Source organism: Chionomys nivalis, chromosome 15 (assembly GCF_950005125.1).
Source record: "Chionomys nivalis chromosome 15, mChiNiv1.1, whole genome shotgun sequence".
Lineage (NCBI taxonomy): Eukaryota > Metazoa > Chordata > Mammalia > Rodentia > Cricetidae > Chionomys > Chionomys nivalis.
In genome coordinates, this window is record NC_080100.1 from 50,109,744 (window position 1) to 50,130,654 (window position 20,911).

At 44.6% G+C, this 20,911-nt stretch overlaps 1 protein-coding gene and 1 non-coding gene across 2 annotated transcripts; both read right to left on the bottom strand.

Moving 5' to 3' along the window:
- Nucleotides 1-1,556: 1,556 nt before the first annotated feature.
- On the bottom strand, nt 1,557-20,470 carry Zbed3 (zinc finger BED-type containing 3). The gene is made up of 2 exons (XM_057789791.1): nt 20,370-20,470; nt 1,557-3,768 (listed from the first exon to the last, which is right to left on the bottom strand). The coding sequence occupies exon 2, from the start codon at nt 3,752-3,754 to the stop codon at nt 3,059-3,061; it is 696 nt and encodes a 231-aa protein (XP_057645774.1). The 5' UTR covers nt 3,755-3,768; nt 20,370-20,470; the 3' UTR covers nt 1,557-3,058.
- LOC130887713 (small nucleolar RNA SNORA47) lies at nt 8,084-8,222 on the bottom strand. The gene has a single exon (XR_009058406.1). It is a non-coding gene; the product is annotated as a small nucleolar RNA SNORA47 (small nucleolar RNA).
- Nucleotides 20,471-20,911: the final 441 nt, after the last annotated feature.

Sequence of the window (20,911 nt, forward strand, 5' to 3'; positions counted from 1 at the left end):
TTATCTATTGGAGCCAAACCAAAAATCTATTAACTGTCACCTTTAAAACCTTTGCTTATCAACTAAAGGATTTAAAAAAAATGAACAGGGATGTGGCTCATATGCCTTTAATCCAAACACTCTGGAGGCAGAGGCAGGTGGATCTCTGTGAATTTGAGGCTAGCTTGGTCTATACAGAAAGTTCTAGGTCAATCAGTGCTAGTGAGACCCCCTCACACACACATGCACACATGCTACTTCCAGTTAATCTGTTCGGGATCTTTTTAGAGCACTAAAGATAAATGAATTAAAAGACTAACCACAGGACAACTTGTAAGCACAGATGAGTGACTTGCCCAGCACCAGGGAAGACAAGACCTCAAGCAGCCATATGCTGACTGGCCTGGTCAGAGATGTGTCATAGTCTTCCAGACGGGTGGACTTACCACATGCTAGGTAGATGTGCTGCTACCAAGCTACACCCCAACCCTGGGTGGGATGTTTACACCCGGAGATGGAAGGGATTTAAAGGAAGGCAGGCAAAATGGGGCAGAGGTACTAAGAACAGGGCTGTGGCCAAGTTGAGCGATGTGGGAGGCAGTGATAAGATGAATCCCAGGTGAATGCAGCTGACGCAGGGAGGATGCCGTGTTTCACAGACATAAGCTCAGCAGTGTCTAGGCTTCTGTGGATGCATTCCGGCAGCATTCTGCTTCACAGCAGTTGGGCAAGGGCAAAGGGAACGCCTGGGAGAATGTGTTCTCATCTACACGATGAGCACGCCAGGGACTGCTACGTGCGTTCTGGGAGTGGTCTTTGGAGACAAGGTCTCGGATAACCCAGGTGGGTCTCAGGACGACCTTGAACACCTGATTCTCCTGCCTCACCTCACAAGGGCAGGGATTGTAACAGTGTGTCGCCATGCATTTAGCACAGCTTTAGCACATGCTGAAGGCTCAGGTGATGTTAATGTCACTATTTCCACAAACAGGAAATGGAGGCATGGTGCAGGAGAATTGTCTGTATTCTGTCAATCATGTTATAAACGCTGATTGACCAGGCAGGAAATATAGGCGGGAAAACCAGTCAGGAAGTAGCAATGATGTAATGAGAACAGGAGAATTCTGGGAAGGAGGAAGTTGATTCTTCCCACTCCTGCCCAGACCACCGAAGCAGCAGGATGTGATCTGCTTCACTGAAAAAGGTACTGAGCCACATGGCTAACATAGATCAGAAAAATGGGTTAATCAAGATGTGAGAGTTAGCCAGTGAGAGGTTAGAGCTAATGGGCCAATCAGCTTATAATTTATGGAGACCTATGTGTGATTTTCTTTGGGGCTAAACAGTTGTGGGGTACCAGGAGGGACAGAAAACCCCAACAACAAGCCAGGCCCGCTCATGTTACAGAGGCAGGACAGGCGTCCAGGGGACAGTGCAGCGGCTAGGAAGGACACAGCACCTGCAGACAGCCGGTCACGTGCAGATCCTGACTTGACCACTTCACTAACTGTAATCTCGTACAAATTAACCTCCCAGTTTTTCTTCAAAAATATTTTTATTGAATTTACTGTGTGGGGATATACCATAGAGTATGTATGGACGCCAGAGAACTTGTGGGGGATCGGTTCTCTCCTTCCACCATGTGGGACAGACCCTTTACCCGCTGAGACACATAGCTGGCATTTTTCTTGGGCATGAAGCAGGCACAATAGCAGTACCTCACCTAGGAGCTGTGGTGTGCTTGATAATGCTTTAAGCGTCCAGAAGACACTAGCTATCCGTTGTCAGTGGTGGCAGGAAATGCAAGTTGTGGGGAGGTCATGGAACAGGTAACTGGGCACAAATGTCTAGACCCAGAGAGAGTAGTCAAGGCTGGGATAGCTCAGTGAGTTGCTTGCCGAAGTTACATAAGCTCTACAAGGAAATGGACCAGGAACTGGATGTAGAAGTTGGCCCATATAAATCACCAGACAAATCTGAAATATATGTGGATGCTTAAAAAAAAACTGTCATAAATATGTGATAACATATATATATATATGGATATTCATTTTATTACCGTTTCAATTTTCCTAGATGGTTCAAATTAAAAAAAAAAAGAACTTGAGGACAAAAGTGGTCTGAGTAAAGTGTTTGGTGACTGTGTACCTTTAGTCTCTAGGAGGCTAAGGTAGGTGGATCTCTCTGAGTTCAAGGCCAGCCTAGTCTGCACAGTGAGTTCTAGGACAGCCAGAGCTACATAGACAGTCTTTGTAAAGACTGTCTTTTTTTTAAAAAATAGAAAATCATATTAAGGAGAGCATCAAGGGCTGAGGGAAATAATACTTGGCTTTAGATGGCAATTACACATGGGAAGGGACCAGTGGAATCGGGCATGGCAAGTGTGAGCAAGGACTTCTTGACCTTCAGGGGTAAGGGGCATTGTTGGGGAACAAGCTGGAGAAAGGGAGGGAAGGAGACAGGGGTGATACTGGAAGGTGATGGGGAGGTGTGGCCTCAAGTTTCTCCTTTGGTTCAGGGGGAGGTTTTGGGGGGCTTGTGGGGCAAGGAACTGCTCTTCCTAGTGACAGATGATGTCTTGCAAGTAACATGACAGGAAATGGGAGACTATACTTCCATTGGGTCGGATCCAGGGAGAGATTACTTAAGGAAAAAGATACCCATGGCCTTGGGTGAGCCCTGTGAGCAGACAGGAGCAAAAGAGTCTCTCTGGGCCCAATGCAGGGTTCTATATATGCTGAAGGTAGGGAGCCGGAGAGTCAATGAAACTCAAAGTCCCTTTTTGGAACTTGGTGATGGGCCAAGTTTAAACACTAGGAAAGAGTAGACCCTGGGGGGGTGGGGGACACGACACATTTTCGTTTCCATGCCCCTCTTCCTGCCCCTGCCAGGCTTATAGGCACGAGGTGTGACGAGTCTTTGGTGTTTCGAGAGCCTTCTGAATTTAAGAGCCTCCAGCCCTAAGGCACTACCATGAGGTTGCTGGTGTAAATCTCATGCTATGTGGTCCATACTGAGCACCGGATCCGGGCTCCAGGAAGAAGTCCTTGGGGGCGCTGCCGAACACAGAGTGGCCTCGCTATAGCAGGACCTTGGTGATAACGTCGCCGGGGACGTCCCCATCAGGGTCCTCCTTGAGCAGCAGAGGCCGAGGAGAAGGGGGCGCCGAGAGCCCGACCCCCGGGCTCTGCTCTCGCAACCAGGTTCTCAGCGCCTCGCGCTCGGCCTGGAGCTGGCGACGCGCCTGCGCCATGGCACGCTCCTCCTGCCGCAGAGCCCTGCGCCTGCGCTCTAGCGCGCGCTCCGCCTGCCGGAGGGCAGCCTCGCGCCGCTCCAGCTCCAGTTCCCGCCGGCTGCCGCGCACGGCCAGCGCTCCCATCTGCTCCAGCAGGCGCGCCCAGTCGCCCTCTGCGGCCAAGGCGGCGGGGCCGGGCGGTGGAGGGCAGGGCGCGGCGGGCGGCGAGCTCCGAGCCCCGCTCTTCTCCAGCTCCCGCAGGTGCGCGCCGCTCAGGTGTCGCCACAGGGCCCGAGTCCACGCCTGGAAGCCCGGGTGGCCGCCCACCTGCTCCCCGCACAGCCGGCAGGTGGCCCTGGTGCCCGTCGGGTGCCCGGGCCGAGCCGGGGCCAGATGGAAGTAGCCCCAGGCTTCGGAGTACGGCGCCCCCAGATGGCCCGGAGCGGCGGGTGCCAGCCCGGGACAGGGGCCGCTCTGCCCTGCAGTGTCATCAGGCCTCCAGCTGTCTTCCATGATCACAAGGGGCTCATCACTTCTCATTCCTTCTGCAGTGTCTGCATCCAGGGGTGGGGGAGAGGAAGAACAATGGTAATCATTATTATATACACACAGATCCTATAAACGTTAGTTGAGGACAAAACTTTCCTTCTTATGGTGTAAATCTTGGAGTATGTTTTTTCCTCCCCTCCTTAATACTCAAGCATTAAATGCCAATGTCTAAGAAAAATGTATCTAGCCCTTCTTGCACTTAGCGTTCTCTTCCGAATTAAGTGTCTCCCTGTAGCACAGTTATCAAGAAACTGCTAAGACCTGGAGATCTTACAGTGCTTACTCAGCAGACACAGTGCCTGGGTTTGATCCCAAGCTCTACATATTCAGAGTGGTGATTACAACAATGTATTTAGAAGAAAACTGACCATACCGGAAGCCATTATATGCTTTCAAAATATGTACAAAATGTAAAGTGGACTCCTAAACGGTTGCCTTTAAATTATGAGCCGGGTCTCAATGGTCTTAAGGACCTGGTTATAGCCCTGGAGGTTCTTAACCCACCTAGGTTCCAAAGTAGAAACAGTGTACAGGTAAGTCAAGGTTGATCATCAATGTTTAGAGTTTGTAGGACTCATAAGCTCCATAAGAAGTCCAGAGGGACAGTCTTAGGTAGCAGGAGAAGGACTAGTGGTTGCCTGTCTGGTATTTTCTTTCTCTTTTTTCCTGAGCATTTTATAAGTACTCAAGACATATGATAAATAATTAGCCTTCTTTATTGCTCATCCTAACCAAGTGGCACAAGCTGGCTTGGCACTTCCAGTTAAGGGTGGGAGAAGAAAACCAATGGTGTATGCTTTGTCTGAAGTATCCACTTGGGAACCTAAATGTGGCGTTGTAACTGTAATTACCAAGTCTGGGACGTCTCTGTGTGCATCGTAGCATGGGTGTGCAGCCAGAGAACACCACTGTGGGATCGGTGTTTCTCTCCATCTTTACGTAGGCTCTGGGGTTGTCATGTTTGCACGGCTAATGCTTTTCTGCTGAGCCATCTCACTGGCCAGTGACTGTCTTTTCCATGAGGAACACAACTCACCCACACAATATGCTGACACCCCCAAGGCCATAAAAAGGAGGCATCTGTTCTTTAGTGAACGGGTTGGAAATGGGCCAAATGTACGGATCTAGACAAACTTTCTCTGAAAGTTAAAAAATAATACTTAGACCCTTTGGGTTCTTCTGAGGACTTAGAAAGCATCATGGCCAAGGGAGAACCAGGCTTAGTGAACTAGCCAGTGACTGCTCATGCTACCAGGTCCTGAGGGAGCAGCAGCAGAGATCATAAAATTAAAAAATCTGTTAAATCCATAAAAAGACCAGGAAAAATAGAACACCTGTATATGTACATATTGTAAATATGTATATATATATAATATATGTGTGTGTAGTGTATATATGGTATATATATATCTGGGTTCCCAATTTTACAAAACAAATAATGGGTATAAAAGGTAGAAATTTCCTGACATAATAATAATAATAGTTGGTGCTTTCAATACTCAACCCCATCTCCAGACAGAACATCCAAACTAAAGATCAAGGAAATTTCAGAGTTAAACTATTCTGTAAATTAGAGATATATGCAGACTATCCATCCAAAAGACATGGGTTATAAATTCTTTTTCATGGCCCGTGGAACAGGACTCCTTGTTCTCAAAGTCTTAATAAATACAAAGGCATCCACAAATCCCAGTGCAGCAGAACCGAGAGGAACTACAGGAATTAGCCATACGTGTAGAAGTAGGCCACTCCTTTTTTTTTTTTTTTTTTTTTTTTTTTTTTTTTTTTTTTTTTTTTTTTTTTTTTTTTTTTTGGAACAGTGGATCTTGAAAACTCAGGGAGGAAATTTCAAGTGAATATGAAAGCAGAACCTCTAGGGTGCAGTCAGAGGACGATTTATAGCTTCAGTGCTTACATTAAAAATCCAGACAGGTTGCAACAAAAGGCTAATGATGTATCCCAGGGTATTATAGAATGAACAATTAAATACCAGAGGAGTAGGTGACGGGAAATTATTAAGACAGGGACAGAAATTAATGAAATGTAAACTAAAAGAATAATATATAAAAATCAATCAAAAAGTCAGTTTTTTGAAAACAATAATCTCAGAATGACAACCCTCTACCAGTCTGACCAAAATAATGAGAGACTGTCCCAGTGTGTAAAACTAGCGATGGACTGAAGGAGGGGCATCAGATCCTAATGAACTACGAGAGACTGTCCCAGTGTGTAAAACTAGCGATGAACTGAAGGAGGGAACATCAGATCCTAATGAACTACGAGAGACTATCCCAGTGTGTAAAACTAGCGATGGACTGAAGGGGGGACATCAGATCCTAATGAACTACGAGAGACTATCCCAGTGTGTAAAACTAGCGATGAACTGAAGGAGGGAACATCAGGTCCTAATGAACTACGAGGATTTGCACACATTTTTGAAGATGTTTTCCACACTGTAAGATCCAGAAGGAATGAGTAAATTCCTAGGTGCATATGACCCACCAAAATTAAAGCCTAGAGGATACGAACAATTTAAGCAGTTTTGCAACAGGCAGTAGCATTGAAGTCTCCCAATAAAGAAAGGTGGGATCACTGCTGAATTCTATCAAATGTTTAAATGAAGAAGCTAATACAAATTTGCCTCAAAACTACTCCGTAAAATAGAAAAAGAAGCATCCTTACTATCTTCTCTTTATAAAGCCCACATTGCCTCTATAGTAGCCAAGTCCGGACATGGACACAGCGAAGAGAAAACTACAGACTAACATCCCTCATCACAATAGGTGCTGAGGTATGTTCTATCTGTCTTCATTTCTTCAAGGCTTTCCTGCACCTGAGAACAAATCATGTGAGTTTTGTCTTAAGCCTATTTATGTACACTCTTGTATCTATCATCAAAAAAAAAGAAAGAAAAGAAAAAAAGAAATTACCAACAAATGGTGGCCAAGACATAGGAAAAAATGAACCTTTCTCTAAAGCTGGCAGAAATGTGAGTTAGTCTAGTTATTATGCTCATCAGTGTTTGGGGGTCTTTAGAAAATTAAATCCATAAATACAGTATTATCTATCTATATCGTACATAGTATACATATGCCTGAACAAAAGTCAACATACCACAGAAATATTTGCACATCTATGTTTATTGCTGAACTATTCATAATGGTCGAGATATGAACCCGGGGCTTAACAGTTAAGAGCACACATTGCCCTCGCAGAGAACTCAAGTTCAGTTCCCAGTCCCCATGCTGGGTGACAACCACTTACAACTGCAGGTCCAGGGGTATTTATGTGCACACTCCTCACATACATATAATTAAAAATAAACAAGTAAAGTACTTTTAAGAAAGATACTGAACCAGCTTAGGTGTCTGTCAACAGATGATGGTATACACATACAAAGAAAAGTGAGATTATGACATTCACAGGACAGTGGATGACACCGGAGAGTAGTATGTGAAGTTAATAAGCCAGACTCAGAAAAACACCATGGTTTCCCTCAGACACAGAATGTAGTTTAAGTTTATATACAAATGGTATGTATCTGTGTCGGACATGGATGCAGAAAGTAGAGAAAGGAGTCTATAGGGCTAGGGAGGGGACAAGAAAGGATAACAGGATACATATGTCATAGGAACAGAAGGTAGAACCATTTAGGGGAGAAAGAAGACCAGAAAGATGGGTGAGGGGTCACGAGCAAGAACAAAATATGGACACATATATATGAAAATATCACAGTGAAACCCAGTCCTCTGTATGCTGACCAAATATTAATCTAAAAAGTAAAAAGTAATCTAAAAATATTTACTTTTTACATGATGTTAATTAACATGATGTTAATATTAGAAACAGTTTAATTAGTTAGCTTTACCTAAATTTTTCTATATACCCTATCTTTGTTATTGTTAAGAACTTCATTTTCTTCTACCTTGAATCAATCCTTTCCAGGGCTCCTTTTAATGACTAGACATAAACAGAAGATGGGATGCTCTTATAGTGAATGTAGTTTATTTCATAAGTTTGAAATGATTTGACTGCTGCTCTGCCATTTTGACTGTCACGTGAGCCTACAGATTTCTTTCACTTGTGCCAAGGGCTCAGAGTCCCCACTGCTTATGCTCCTCTAACAGTGCCATGGGTGACCTGTCACGGTCAAGCTTTGACATCGCTGTTAACTGAGAGCTGGGTTTCCTGTAAATTCTGAGATGCTCAGAGGAGCAGCAGCCAATTGTGCCGTCTGTCGGGAGAGTTAAGGTCGACACAGCAGGAGGACACTAGCTCTGTGCTGTGTCCCTCACCTGAGCCAGGGACAGGCAACACTACAGAATGTGGACCAGCACAGTGCTGCCCCTCCAAGGTGATGGAGAAGGACATCCTTTGTCTGGCCAGCCCTTTACTGTCGGAGGTCTTAACCAATGGGAGACAGCACGGTATGGAACTGCCCCACCTTCTCAGTCCTCCATAGGGGGGTGCGTCCTGGCTGCATGTGATATGACTTCATATCCAGGGCGGAAGCCCAGTCCTAACATCTGCCCAGCCTGGAATACAGCCAAGTTCATTCCGGCTTCACCTGGAGCCCAACAGAAAGTCCAGGCTCCTCCACCTGCCTTTGGGATTTCTTGTCACACAGAACGCACCGGGAGTTCTTACAGGGGGACTTTAAAAGGCAAATGATCCAATACGAAACAGACAAGAAAGGTGAGTAGGCAAATGACTTCAGGCCAATTCAAATGTCTGTGGGAAGGCGGTTCAGGGAAATGCTATGAGGGCAAGAGCAAAGGGTCATTGTAAATCCACCATCCTATCATCCAAAGGTGGGCAGGTATAGCCATCAGAGTCAGGAAGTGGACAGAAAACAGGGCACGGTCACTTTCCTGCTGAAGGTCAGAGCGCTTTGAGGAAGTCCATCTGGAAGTTTCTACATCAGTTAAAAACTAATAGATGTGATATCTATTTATTTTTTTATTTTTTTGGCTTTTCGAGACAGGGTTTCTCTTTAGCTTTGGAGCCTGTCCTGGAACTAGCTCTTGTAGACCAGGATGGCTGGCCTCAAACTTACAGAGATCCGCCTGCCTCTGCCTCCTAAGTGCTGAGATTAAAGGAGTGTGCCACCATCGCCCAACTGTGATATCAATTCTTTAGAACTAAAGATACTAATACATGAAGTCATCTGTGCTAGAATGTTTATTTCATTATTATTCAGAATGGGAATCATAGCTGAGTGTCAGGAGCCGTGTCCCCCCAAAATTTACAGGAAGCACCACCGTGAGGAGTTTTTGCAGAGGGCTTCACTTTCCAATTGTATTGAGAATAGTCTTATTGACCAAGCCTATCTCACACCCAAATTAACTGTTAATAGAGAGTTATCTGTTAGCGGAACCTGCCTCACATTCCAGACTATCTAGACAACTAGGTGGGTCAACTTGTGACTTCCTGACCAAGGAATCGTGACCTGACCCATTGTAACCTCTTGGTTTACGTGACGGGCGTGGACCACGTGGCAAGACCCATGCCCCAGCCCTCCAAGCTCCTCATCCAGGGGCTATATAAGCTGTAACCATGACTCTAATAAACGGAGGCTTTGACAAATACGCTTAGCCTCCTTCCTCTTATCAGCCTATGCCTTTCAGGTGGTGCCTCTCCGTGACCCTGGAATAACTGACCAGCCAGGCGGGTTACAAACCCTAGACAGAGTAACCCGTCGAGGCCGCTACAGTGGCGCCCGAACCAGTGACTCGGAGCACGGTTAACTTTCCGGACGACGACGCGCAGTTCCGGGACAACAAGAAGAAATAGAAGATTCTGCAGCTGTAGAACTCGGACAGATCTGCAGGATGAGGTAGGCGCAGGTTCGCTGTCGTTCAATAAGACATAGGACAATCGCTCTCAAGGAAAGAGAAATTCATAAAGGAATTTCAGCAATCACTCAGGGTAAGAGGAGTAAGAGTTAAAAAAAAAGAGATTTAGTTGCATTTTTTTGTTTTATAGATGAAATATGCCCTTGGTTAGTTTTAACCGGCCCAGAAATACACCCTGTTCTCCGCGTCTTCCTTAGTTTCCAAAAAGGACTCCGCAGCCACTGCCCTGTGCTCTAACCGCTCCCGATAGCATACCTTTGATTCAGGAATTGTTCAATACAAAGCCGCCCTTAAGGCCCAAATAGAAGGTCTCAAACAAGTTCTTGCATTGTAGCGTGAACTCTCAGACATTTCCTCTCAGATTCGGGACTTACAATTCACTATGGAAAAAGGCAGGATTTTAGACAAACGGGCAAACGGAGCTAGACAAGCGAAAGCTGCTAAACTCCACCCTGATTCCACAGAAGACCCCCTAGGGCTAGAGAGCCTGTGTCTTAGCCTCCTGCCATGTGGAGCTGAGGCAGCCAGACAGGTTGGCTTTAAGGAGGTCTGGACTCAAAAAGTTACAGCTTCAGGACAATAAAAGGAGATAAATGTGCTTCTTTTCCATTCTAAAATTTTGCTTCTTGGTCAAAAATCTTTAGTTTGTAGGCATATAAATTTATATCTAAGGTAGATTAATTTCAGTACTGTGGTTCTGTAGAAAAGTTTTAAAATCAAAGACTGTGATACATTCAGAGGATTTTTAAAATTGTTTAGGATATCTTGAATTTTTATTTCTTTCTTATAAAGTTAAGGATTGTTCTTTCGAGTTCTGTGAAAAATGTTGCTATAATTTTAATGTGCATTTATAGTAAATTTGTATGTGAGTTCTGTGAGGAATGTTGCTATAATTTTTAATGAACATTTACACTGAATCTGTAGACTGCTTTCAGTGAAATGGTCATTTTTGCTATGTTTCTTCTACTTTCCCAAGAAAATAGGAGATTTTTATTTTCTAATGTCTTAAATTTTTTCTTAAAAGAGTTAAAGTTCTTATCATACAAGTTTTTTCATTTGTACACCCACTCTTGGGTGGGAGTTGCATTGTCTCAGCTTGTGGTCCTTTCCTGCTGCCAGGTGTTTCTTGAGGGTAAACTGCTGAGACTCAGGCCTCTCACTAAATTTATCGAGGGCCAGAGTTATACTCTAACAAATGATAATGGTTAAAAATAAAAAATAAAAAAAAAAATAAAAAAAACATTTTCGCCTTCACAAACAGAGGTAACAGGACCTAAAACTTCTGTCCTGCTTGCTTGGAGTTACTCCAAGATATTTTATGGTATTCATGGATATTTAAAAGGATGATGTCTCTTTTATCCTAGGTGTAAAAGAGATACACTTGGGTTATTTTCAGATTTTGGCTATGATAAAGTAGTTCTGCTATAAACATAGCTGAGCACATGTTTTTATGGTCAAAAAACTTTTATATTTAGGCCCAAAAGGGGTATTGCTAGAGTTTTAAGGTAGATATTTGCCTAATTTTAAAAAATGGCCACAATGAGGGACTCCCAATGCTGGGGAGACTCTCACTCAGGTCTCGGGAGGGCACGGCCCCCCCAATGACTTGCAGGAGACCGTCCTTGCTGCAATCGCACGAGGCTCATGTCCCACGTGGGGGAAGAGTTTGGCCTCTAGTAACCTGCAGAGGAAATTTTTGGAAAAAAGACCACAGCCCTGTGGTCCAGGAGGGTCATAAAAATTCCAAAAATCCAATGATGGTCGCAGGGGGACAGCTCCCTGCCTCTCGGGACCACTCCCAGGTTCCTAGAGCAGTGTGATGACAATCACAGGAGGAAACTCCTTGTGTTTTGGGATTGTTATCAGGATTGCAGTCTGGCTTTGTCTTCAGCTGGTTCCTAGGGCAGGGTCGCTAAACAGGCTAGCCCTAGATTTTTGATTCTTCTCTTCCTGCTGGAGAAGTCCGGATTTATCCAGGTCTTTCAATACTGTGTATGATCCAAAAGTGACTGCCAGTTTACACTTCCAACGCAAGTATGCACTTCCAGCAAAGAAGTTTTTTCTTTACCCACATTTTCTTAAGCATAAATTGTTAGCAATAATTTTTAATCTTGGTCATATTTACAAGGATAAAATGAAATCTCAGAGTTTTAATTTACATTTCTCTGATGGCTAAAGGATATTATGTTTAAACATTTTTTTAAACTGTCTCTCAGTCATTTTTAGGTTTGTCTGTTGAGAGTTTTCAGTTTAGGTCTGTAACAAATATTTTTATTGGATTAAAATTTTTTAATAACTAATTTCCTGAGTTCTTCATATGTTTTTAAAATGGGTTTATGATAAGTAAGGATCTTTTCCCACTCTATAGTCTTGTTATACAAAAGCTTCTCAGTTCAGGAGATAGAATTTATGGTTTCTCCAAATGTTTGTGCCACTGAGGCTGTGTTTGAGATGTGGCAAAGTGTACTTAAAAAATTTTTTCTCTAGGAGGTTCAACAAAATTTTTATATGCTGAGGCCTTTGGCTCATTTGAACTTAAGTTTTGTACATTGAGATGGATATGGATCTATTTTTATTCTTCTACATGGAGGTGTCTAATGAGACCAAAATCATCTGTTAAAATGCTTCCTTTTTCATTTTTCCTATCTGCGGGGCAGACTTGCAACTTAAGAGAATAGCTTATAAGCTTTTTATTAGATATTCAATGGTTAAAGCCCTAGTTATAATATTCTTATGGGAGATCTTAAGCTGATAGGTAAAATTCTTACAAAAAACAGTTTCCAATAGAGAGCTTAGAAAGCTGCCAAGCAGGTACTCAAGCAGGTAAAATATAAATCAACAGGTACAGTATATTAATTATAATACAGCTATGGCAAGTGTGTATATTAAATATAAAACTTGTTCTACAACAGTTTTATAAAAAATGCTGTTTGTGGCTAAACCTTCTCAATTTTGCCAGTTAAGATATTAAACTCTTAATTTAGAACAGTAGCCTGTCTGATACAAAAGGGCAGGATAAAATCTGGGAGATGGTTTAACAGAATATTGACTATGATCAATGTTTCTTATACCAAACAATAGATTCATTGATAATTATAAGATTGATTCCTGGACAATTGCCTTTGCTCAATTCAAAGGCCAAAACAATAATCTTTTCCCAGATGATCATTGCTACAATTCACGCCTGTATTTTGCTAATGTTATAGCTAAAAATCCCTTAAAGGATTTTATGCTAAATTTTACAAATGGCTCTTCCAAGGAAGAACTGCACATATGGTTAATAATTAATAAAAAGAAATTATGGAGCGTACCAAGGCTCCTTGAAAGCAACTTATAACAGTTGCACACAGCAACTTATAAAAGTTGCACACAGATCCTGATGCAAACGGATCTAGCATAATGACATCAAACTGACCTTTACTAAGGCAAGGTAAAAAAGCCCTTGCAATGCATTATGAAAAAACCCGACCTGTATATATTTGGGGTCGAGGAGATGTTTATGCCTTTTTCACAGAAAGAAAATAAAAGCTGGACCTGATGTCGTGGCTGCAGACACCCCACAGAGGAGTTCCAGAGACTTTGGAGAGGAATCATTGATCCAGTCTTCCCTGCCCCCAAGGAGAGGAGTGCCAGATAACAGAACCTGCTACGCCACTCTGCCTCCAAGAGAGTCCAGGGAGAAGGCTGAGATAATTGCCAGGATGTGCTTCAGATAGCTGACTACAGCTCACCTCACCCAGGAAACCCACCTGCCCTGAAGCACAAACGTTGAGCTGCCTCTGCTGTCTGCATTCTGTTTGCTTTGCAGCTGAGGTGTAGACTAAACATCTGACTGTTTTAAACTTTGGGACACAAAAACTCATTTTAATTAAAATACTAACCCCTCTTTACTTAAGAAGGGGGAAGACTGGGGTTTTGACTGTTGCTCAGAGACTGGAACTGGTGATATTTGATAACAAAAATGTCTGTCATTGTATGTACTCTTACTGGAATTGACCTAATGATATTTGTAACTGCTTATAGATGTTGGAAAAAGTTTGACACATGCTGTAAAATGTTTGGGTTTAATGCATATGTTAAAAATTTTAGATTTTGATTCCTTTACACTGCCCTAATTGTTGGCAGGTAGCACTCATAATCTTATTGTGGAGTAGGCATCTAGGAAGGAGGATATACCTTAGGCCAGACTAAAAGGTGAATACTGGGTTTGGAAAACGCCCTTTCTTCTGGTCTGGAAGATAGAGCTATTGGTGCCAAAATTATATCATTATATCTTTTATTTGAGGAGCTCCTCACAGTCTTTTCATTAATGATAGATACAGGGGCCCAATGACGGGAGTTAGTGTGGACCCTCGCCTGAATAGCACACCATACAGAGGTTGTAGAAACAGGCTCAACATGGCATGGTGCCAGGCACGAGGATCGCCCTCCACATGGCCTAAGACAGGGTGCCCTGTGGTCAAAGACCTGCTTACTTTAGGTCTTGCTAGATACCTTTTATTTGAGGACCTCCAAGGAACTAATGCTACTTATAAGGCACCCCTCTGTTCCCAGGAGAGGTAAATTGCTCCACCATTCGAGAGGAGGGTCCCTCCTTGTCCCAGTCCCTTCTCATTTAGATCTGACACCGGGGTTAGACTCTGACCTGGTGCCCTCCACTTGATAGATGCCTGCTTTTATAAAAGGAAGGGGGATATGTCAGGAGCCGTGTCCCCCCAAAATTTACAGGAAGCACCACCGTGAGGAGTTTTTGCAGAGGGCTTCACTTTCCAATTGTATTGAGAATAGTCTTATTGACCAAGCCTATCTCACACCCAAATTAACTGTTAATAGAGAGTTATCTGTTAGCGGAACCTGCCTCACATTCCAGACTATCTAGACAACTAGGTGGGTCAACTTGTGACTTCCTGACCAAGGAATCGTGACCTGACCCATTGTAACCTCTTGGTTTACGTGACGGGCGTGGACCACGTGGCAAGACCCATGCCCCAGCCCTCCAAGCTCCTCATCCAGGGGCTATATAAGCTGTAACCATGACTCTAATAAACGGAGACTTTGACAAATACGCTTAGCCTCCTTCCTCTTATCAGCCTATGCCTTTCAGGTGGTGCCTCTCCGTGACCCTGGAATAACTGACCAGCCAGGCGGGTTACAAACCCTAGACAGAGTAACCCGTCGAGGCGGGCTACAGCTGAGTATACAATGTCTGTTTGCAACAGGGAATAGTATGCAGCCATTCAAAGGGTGGGGAACCTGCCAGGTGTTAGAGGGGAAGGTTTTGGGGTGAGGGAGGAATTCTAGATGTTGTAAAGTGTATATAAATCACATCATTTCTGGATAATACCAGATCACTATAGTGTTGTAAAGACACAGGTGTTCTTCAGTTCATGACGTGGTTACAGCCTGGGACTCATTATATGTGGGAAATATATTTCTACCTATGTAGAAACTATATTTAATACAGTTAGTCTCCCAAGCACCATGACTGAGCACCACAGTGCGCTACAGGGCAGCAGCTGTTTCCTCTCGCGACTGCCAGGTTCCTAAGAGCTGCAGCTGGACAATCCTACCTAGCTGCCCATGCTGTGTGCTGCTGGCCAGAAAAGATCGAGTGTCAAAATTCAAAATATGGCTTCTATAGAAAGTCTCCTACTTGCACACCATCATAGCGTCCAAAACTCCACAGACTTAGGTTAGGGAAATAAGCAAGGAGATACTACAGACTGAGGTGGAAGGTGGTGGGAAAGGTGGGGGAGAGAAAGTAGTAAACACAAAAGCCAAGGAAAAAGCCTCTAAGAATGCCATACTGCAAAGTATGTATGTGGCAAGATCTATATGTAAATAAAAAGTGGCTTTTAATAAACAATCCTTGGCATCTCAGCTATGAGTTCAGATAGGGATAGAACTTAAGGAGGCTGAAGGAGACAGTCCTGGAGTAAGACCCCTGCTGAGGCACTTGGGAGATCCACAGATTCAGGGTGTTGCATCGGGAGGGAGGAAGTGAATGTATAGGACCCGTCAGCGTAGCATGGTTCCCTGTGCCTTGCACCAGCAGCACCGTCTGTACCCACAGGAAGCAGATGATGGGATATGAGAGGAAGGGGCTCAACCTGTGTACCTCCTGCCGCAGGTGCATCCACTGGATGCAGATCACCGGTGCTTCTACAGGGTGACCGAGATGGGGGATGCCTGACTCCAGCACTATGTAAACTTAAGGCATGCACTACAGAGGAGAGACCAGCATTTCCTGCTCAGCTGCGCCTACACTGAGGTTTTAGTGGCTGAAAAGCAGAGTTTCTGGTGGACATTCAAAATGGGAAGAATCCCTAATGATTCATAATGGCGAAAGGAAACCAGAAGGGGTAAGAGATTCATGACCATTGCTCCTCAGATTCATTTTCACTTCCTAAATGGATCTTCTCTCTCTCTCTCTCTCTCTCTCTCTCTCTCTCTCTCTCTCTCACACACACACACACACACACACACACACAAATAATAAACTGCTCATCACTCAGGTCCAAGGGACTACAGGAAGGTGGGCTAGCCCAAGTCAGGTAATGTTCATTCTCCCTTACTGAGCCCAAATAATGACGCATAACCATGAACTATGTGTGTAGATTACAGAAAGAAAATGAAAACCAAGAGCACCCTTTGTTCTTTTCCTTAAATGTTTTTTAAAAACAAGCACACGGATGCCAAGAGATGCGATTACTTTTTGTCCAGTTACTCCGTCCAGCTCTCTTGTCCAAACGTTCACTGTGCGCCTGCTCAGGGACCCACAAGGGCCCGCTGCTGACTATCTCTGAAGAGCAGCGCACTCTGCCTTCAGGTAACTACCTGACCACCTGGGAAGGGATGAAGAGATGTTTCCTGCGATAGTTCCGATATCCTTGGTTAAGATCAGACCAGGGTTTGGCCCCAAAAGAGTTCTACTTTCTTAGTATATAACTAGGCTTCTGGGTTCCTGTTTTAACATTAAACACATTCAAGCTACACGAAAGTATTGCTAGGGCTAAAGCGACTTAGCAATGGCATGTAGCGACTGAACTCGAGTCCAATTTCAAGGGAGAAATGCCAACTTGAAGTCTTTCATGGCAAGGGGAGAGCACCACTTGGCGCCTTGCCTCTAGTTCACCAGTGAGTGGCTAAGCTTCGCCTGGGGCTCTACTCTCTGGAAGGAGGGATGAGCCTAGATCTTTGGGAGATAATAGATCCCCATTAATTATCCCTGCATTTGAGTCTATCCTGAGAAATTCGGTTCTAGCAACCAATCAAGTTAAAGCCAGCTTCCTCAGTATGACCTCCCCAAATACCAACCCAGAGGCTGAAAGAAGCCATTAAAACCTGTAAGTATGGAGCCACTGAGATGGCTCAGCAGATAAAGGCACCTGCCACCTAGCCTGATGACCTGAGTTTAAACATCAGGACTCACATGGTATAAAGAGAGTACCAAATTCCATAGATTGTCTTTAGACCTCTACACATATGGGCACCCACACACATACACAAAAACAAATAAATGCAAAACTTAAAAAAACTATTAACATGGTCTTTTTATACACTGTATACATACATACATACATATTTGTTTCACTATAAAATTTGTCATTAGACAAGCAGACATTTCCACTGTTGGCACAATAGCACCTATCTCTATTAATTCTTTTGTTGGTAGTGATTTTTTTTGTTTTCTTTTTGTGCTGTTGGAGACTGAACTAAGCATTCATACATGCTAGACAAGGGCTCTATCACTGAGTTCCAGCCCCTATAAATGAAGTGAAGGAGACAGAGAAAAACTATATTAGGTCTCAGACTCAGGACAAATGGCTGAGATTCCCATTTAACATATCCAAGTGGAGGGTGGCCACCAGTCTCTCTCAGCAGCACCAGTACCTGTTACAGAGTCCTGGGCTCCTCTTAATCACTTCTCAGCCTGCCCCTTACCCTGCTTCCCCGAGTCTCTGATCCCTATATAACCTCAGCCATTTTGGCTGCTCAGTCTCTTGCCCCCCTGGCTCGCTCCTGGTCTCTTAGTTTCTCTCTCCTTCCCTCTTTCTTATTGCCACCCCCATGGCCCCATTCAGCCTGGACCCTTCCAGATGCTGCTGGCTGCACTCTCCCTCACATCTACAAAACTCCTCCACCCATCCCCATCCCTAGGGGCATCTCCCTCATTCCGGCCCCACCCCCTGCCATCACTCTGGAGCATCTCTAAAGCTCTAGTGACTCCAGTCACTCTAAAGCCCCCTGCTGTGAAGTACACCTTTATTCCAGAACTACCTTGCTTTGTTTAATACGTACGGTCATTCTACAAAGGACCCATGAAAATTAATTTTATTATTTTATTCTTCTGCTTGCACACGTGAGAAGAACTGGGCAGGCTGGAGGCCAAAGGAGCCGGAAATGTTTTCAGAAGGAAATAACAAGCAAAATCCAGTCCTGTTTGCCCTGTGGTCAAGACTAATTCCTTCAGCTTGCCAGACAGAGTAAATAAACAAGTAAGTGTTGACCAAGCCTGGATCTAGCATGAGAAACTAAGGTGATTGTGAAATCCACAGATTATGTGAAGGCACTAAAGGCACTTTCATTTACTTCATCCTTTGGTGGCTTAAATCAAAGCAGAAACAAGAATCCAACAACTAGCCCAGGCAGCTAAAGTAAAGAAGCTACCACCCATCACCTGTGATCTGTCCCTCCCTGCTAACCTATTAGCTTCCTGCATGTATTCATATATTTATAAACAGACCCAGGCAACTGGAAAAAATTAGTCTGCAATCATTAGCCTGAAGGCATACATGAACTTAAAAGCCAGTAAAGGGGCTGGAGAGATGGCTCAGTGGTTAAGAGCACTTGCTGCTCTTCCAGAGTACCAGGGTTCAGTTCCCAGCATCCGGGTCCAGCTGCTCCTAACTGCCTGTAGCCCAGCTCCGTGGAATCCGACACTCACTCTCGATTCCACAGGTATCCTCATATACACACACACAGGGTGAGGCATACACATGACTAAAAGGAAATCCTTTTTTGAAGTCAGTAAAAATCGTTACTGCAAAGTGTAAAATGTGTTGGGAAATAAAGGGGTGTGCAAAAACATTAGAAAAAGATTATATACGGGCTGTAAAAAAAAAAAAAAAAAAAAAAAAAAAAAAAAAAAAAAAAACAAAAGCCGGGCGGTGGTGGTGCACGCCTTTAATCCCAGCACTCGGGAGGCAGAGGCGGACGGATCTCTGTGAGTTCGAGACCAGCCTGGTCTACAAGAGCTAGTTCCAGGACAGGCTCCAAAACCACAGAGAAACCCTGTCTCAGAAAAACCAAAAAAAAAAACAAAAACCAAAAAAAAAAAAAAACAAAAAAAACAAAAAACAAAACATATGCTGAACCCATAGCTAATTAATTACGCTACCTTAATGTTTTAAGCTGAACTCTCAGCTCTTTCTACTATTAGCTAAAAGTCAGCAAAACACTATTAGTGCATTTTAAAATGAAAAAAAAAAGCACTAGGCCCTAAAGTGGATCCTTATTGCACCTCTGCATTAATTTTATATACATATATTCCCTTGGGAAAAGTGGCGATCCAGTTTGTCTTGTAGACACCCATTTCTCATTTTTAAAGCACAGGATTTAAAAATGCCGTGCTCTAAAGACCTTTGTAGCTTAAAAGATTTTTAGGTTGAGAATGACCTGGTTTGGACTTTTGGTCTTTTTACACAATTTCCTATACCTTTTGTCACTTGCTTCGAATTATTTTGGAGGTCAAAAGTTGTGCTAATGTAGTATAGGAATCACCAGGAGTGGTCCATGTCTTTAATCCCAGTATTTGGGAGGCAGAGGCAAGTAGTCTTCAAGAGATCTAGGCTAGCCTTGTCTACACAGGTGAGTTCCAGGTCACCCAGGAATAAACAATGAGGCCCTGTCTTAAAAAAAAATCAGGAATAACACTAATTATTTTAATTTATTAAACTAATTCTTCAACTGCTGTTCATAACCCTGAATCTCAGCGATGACAAGCACTTATTTCTTTTTTCTTCCAAAGAGAAAAAAGCCAGCCTTTTTAGTAAAGCTTTGGGAAGGGTTACGGATGGCTTACGTAGCCGACCGCTCCAGTGTGCTGGGAAGGAATCGGGGAACTCTTTTGTTTGTGACTAGTGGAGGAGGGGATACTGGTTTACACCGGTTTTCTGCCCTGCACAAGTGGAACACATTAACCAAGTCACATTAAGTGGAGGAGATCCCTGCTAGGAGCACAGTTACGGTCTGGGCTCAAAGTCAGACTTCACCACGGCAACTTTATGGGGGTGGTTTTTCCATTTTCCCCCCGGAGCTGGCTGACCACGGAGAACTGGGAAGCTCAGACAGGCTGGGCCTCTCTGCAGAGCCAGGGATGGCAGGATCACTGTCAGGAACTCGCAGCTCCCGCCTAAGAGCAGCGCGGCCTGGGGTCTCCCGAAGTCCCCGAGGTCCCCGGGGCCTCCCCGCACCCATCTCACAGCGCTCAGGCCGCAGGCGCCCCCGTCGTCCCCCCACCCCCACCCCCTGCCTCGCCTCCACCCGCGGTCTCTCCGGTCCCCGCGTTCCAGCCGCCCCTAAGGTCCCCGCGGACCCCGAAACTACCGCAGCCCCCGGTGCCCCTGCAGCCCTGTGATGTCCTCGCGGTCCCCCGCGTCCCTCCATATCGCCACTCGGCGCCGCAGGCGTCCCTCCCCTCTCGCCACGCCCCCGCCCTGGACCCGCAGCCCAGCCCTAGCCGTGCTCACCCGGGCGTCGCCGCGAAGGTCGCCCCTCGCCTCCCGGCTCCTCGCAGACATTTTGTCCCGGACGAAAAGTGCCGCTTCCCCCTTAAAGACACAGCGTTCAATTCGCGCGTCTGGGGGCGTCTGGGGGTGGGCGTGGGGGACGGTGACGTGGGGTCTGAACGCGGAGCGCGGTAGCCCCTCTTTATCCATCCATCGATGAGGGGTTTAGAGCAGCCGAAGAAGAACTAGTTTAATACATTGAAATTAGTCAGGGTTTTAAAACGATGCAATAGCGCAGTGATGCTGAAAATGTTAATTGCGGTTCTGCACGTTTGCATTAACCTTCCAAGACCTGGATTCAGCTAGCTGGGCGCGCTGCTCGCGTTCTTTCAGTTTAAGACCTCTGATGGTGCACAACTAAGCAATCCTTGCAATCAAGATCTAAAGAGGAAAAGGTGTCCACCAAAACGTCAGCATGGGGTACTACTTTTGTCTTGACTATATTCAGCAATAGCGTTTACGTGATTTTGCAACAATTACATCAACCGCAAGCAGCTTCGTTC

Excerpts from the sequence above, each read along its gene's own strand:
- Zbed3 (XM_057789791.1), bottom strand. The coding sequence starts at position 3,754 with ATGAGAAGTGATGAGCCCCTTGTGATCATGGAAGACAGCTGGAGGCCT.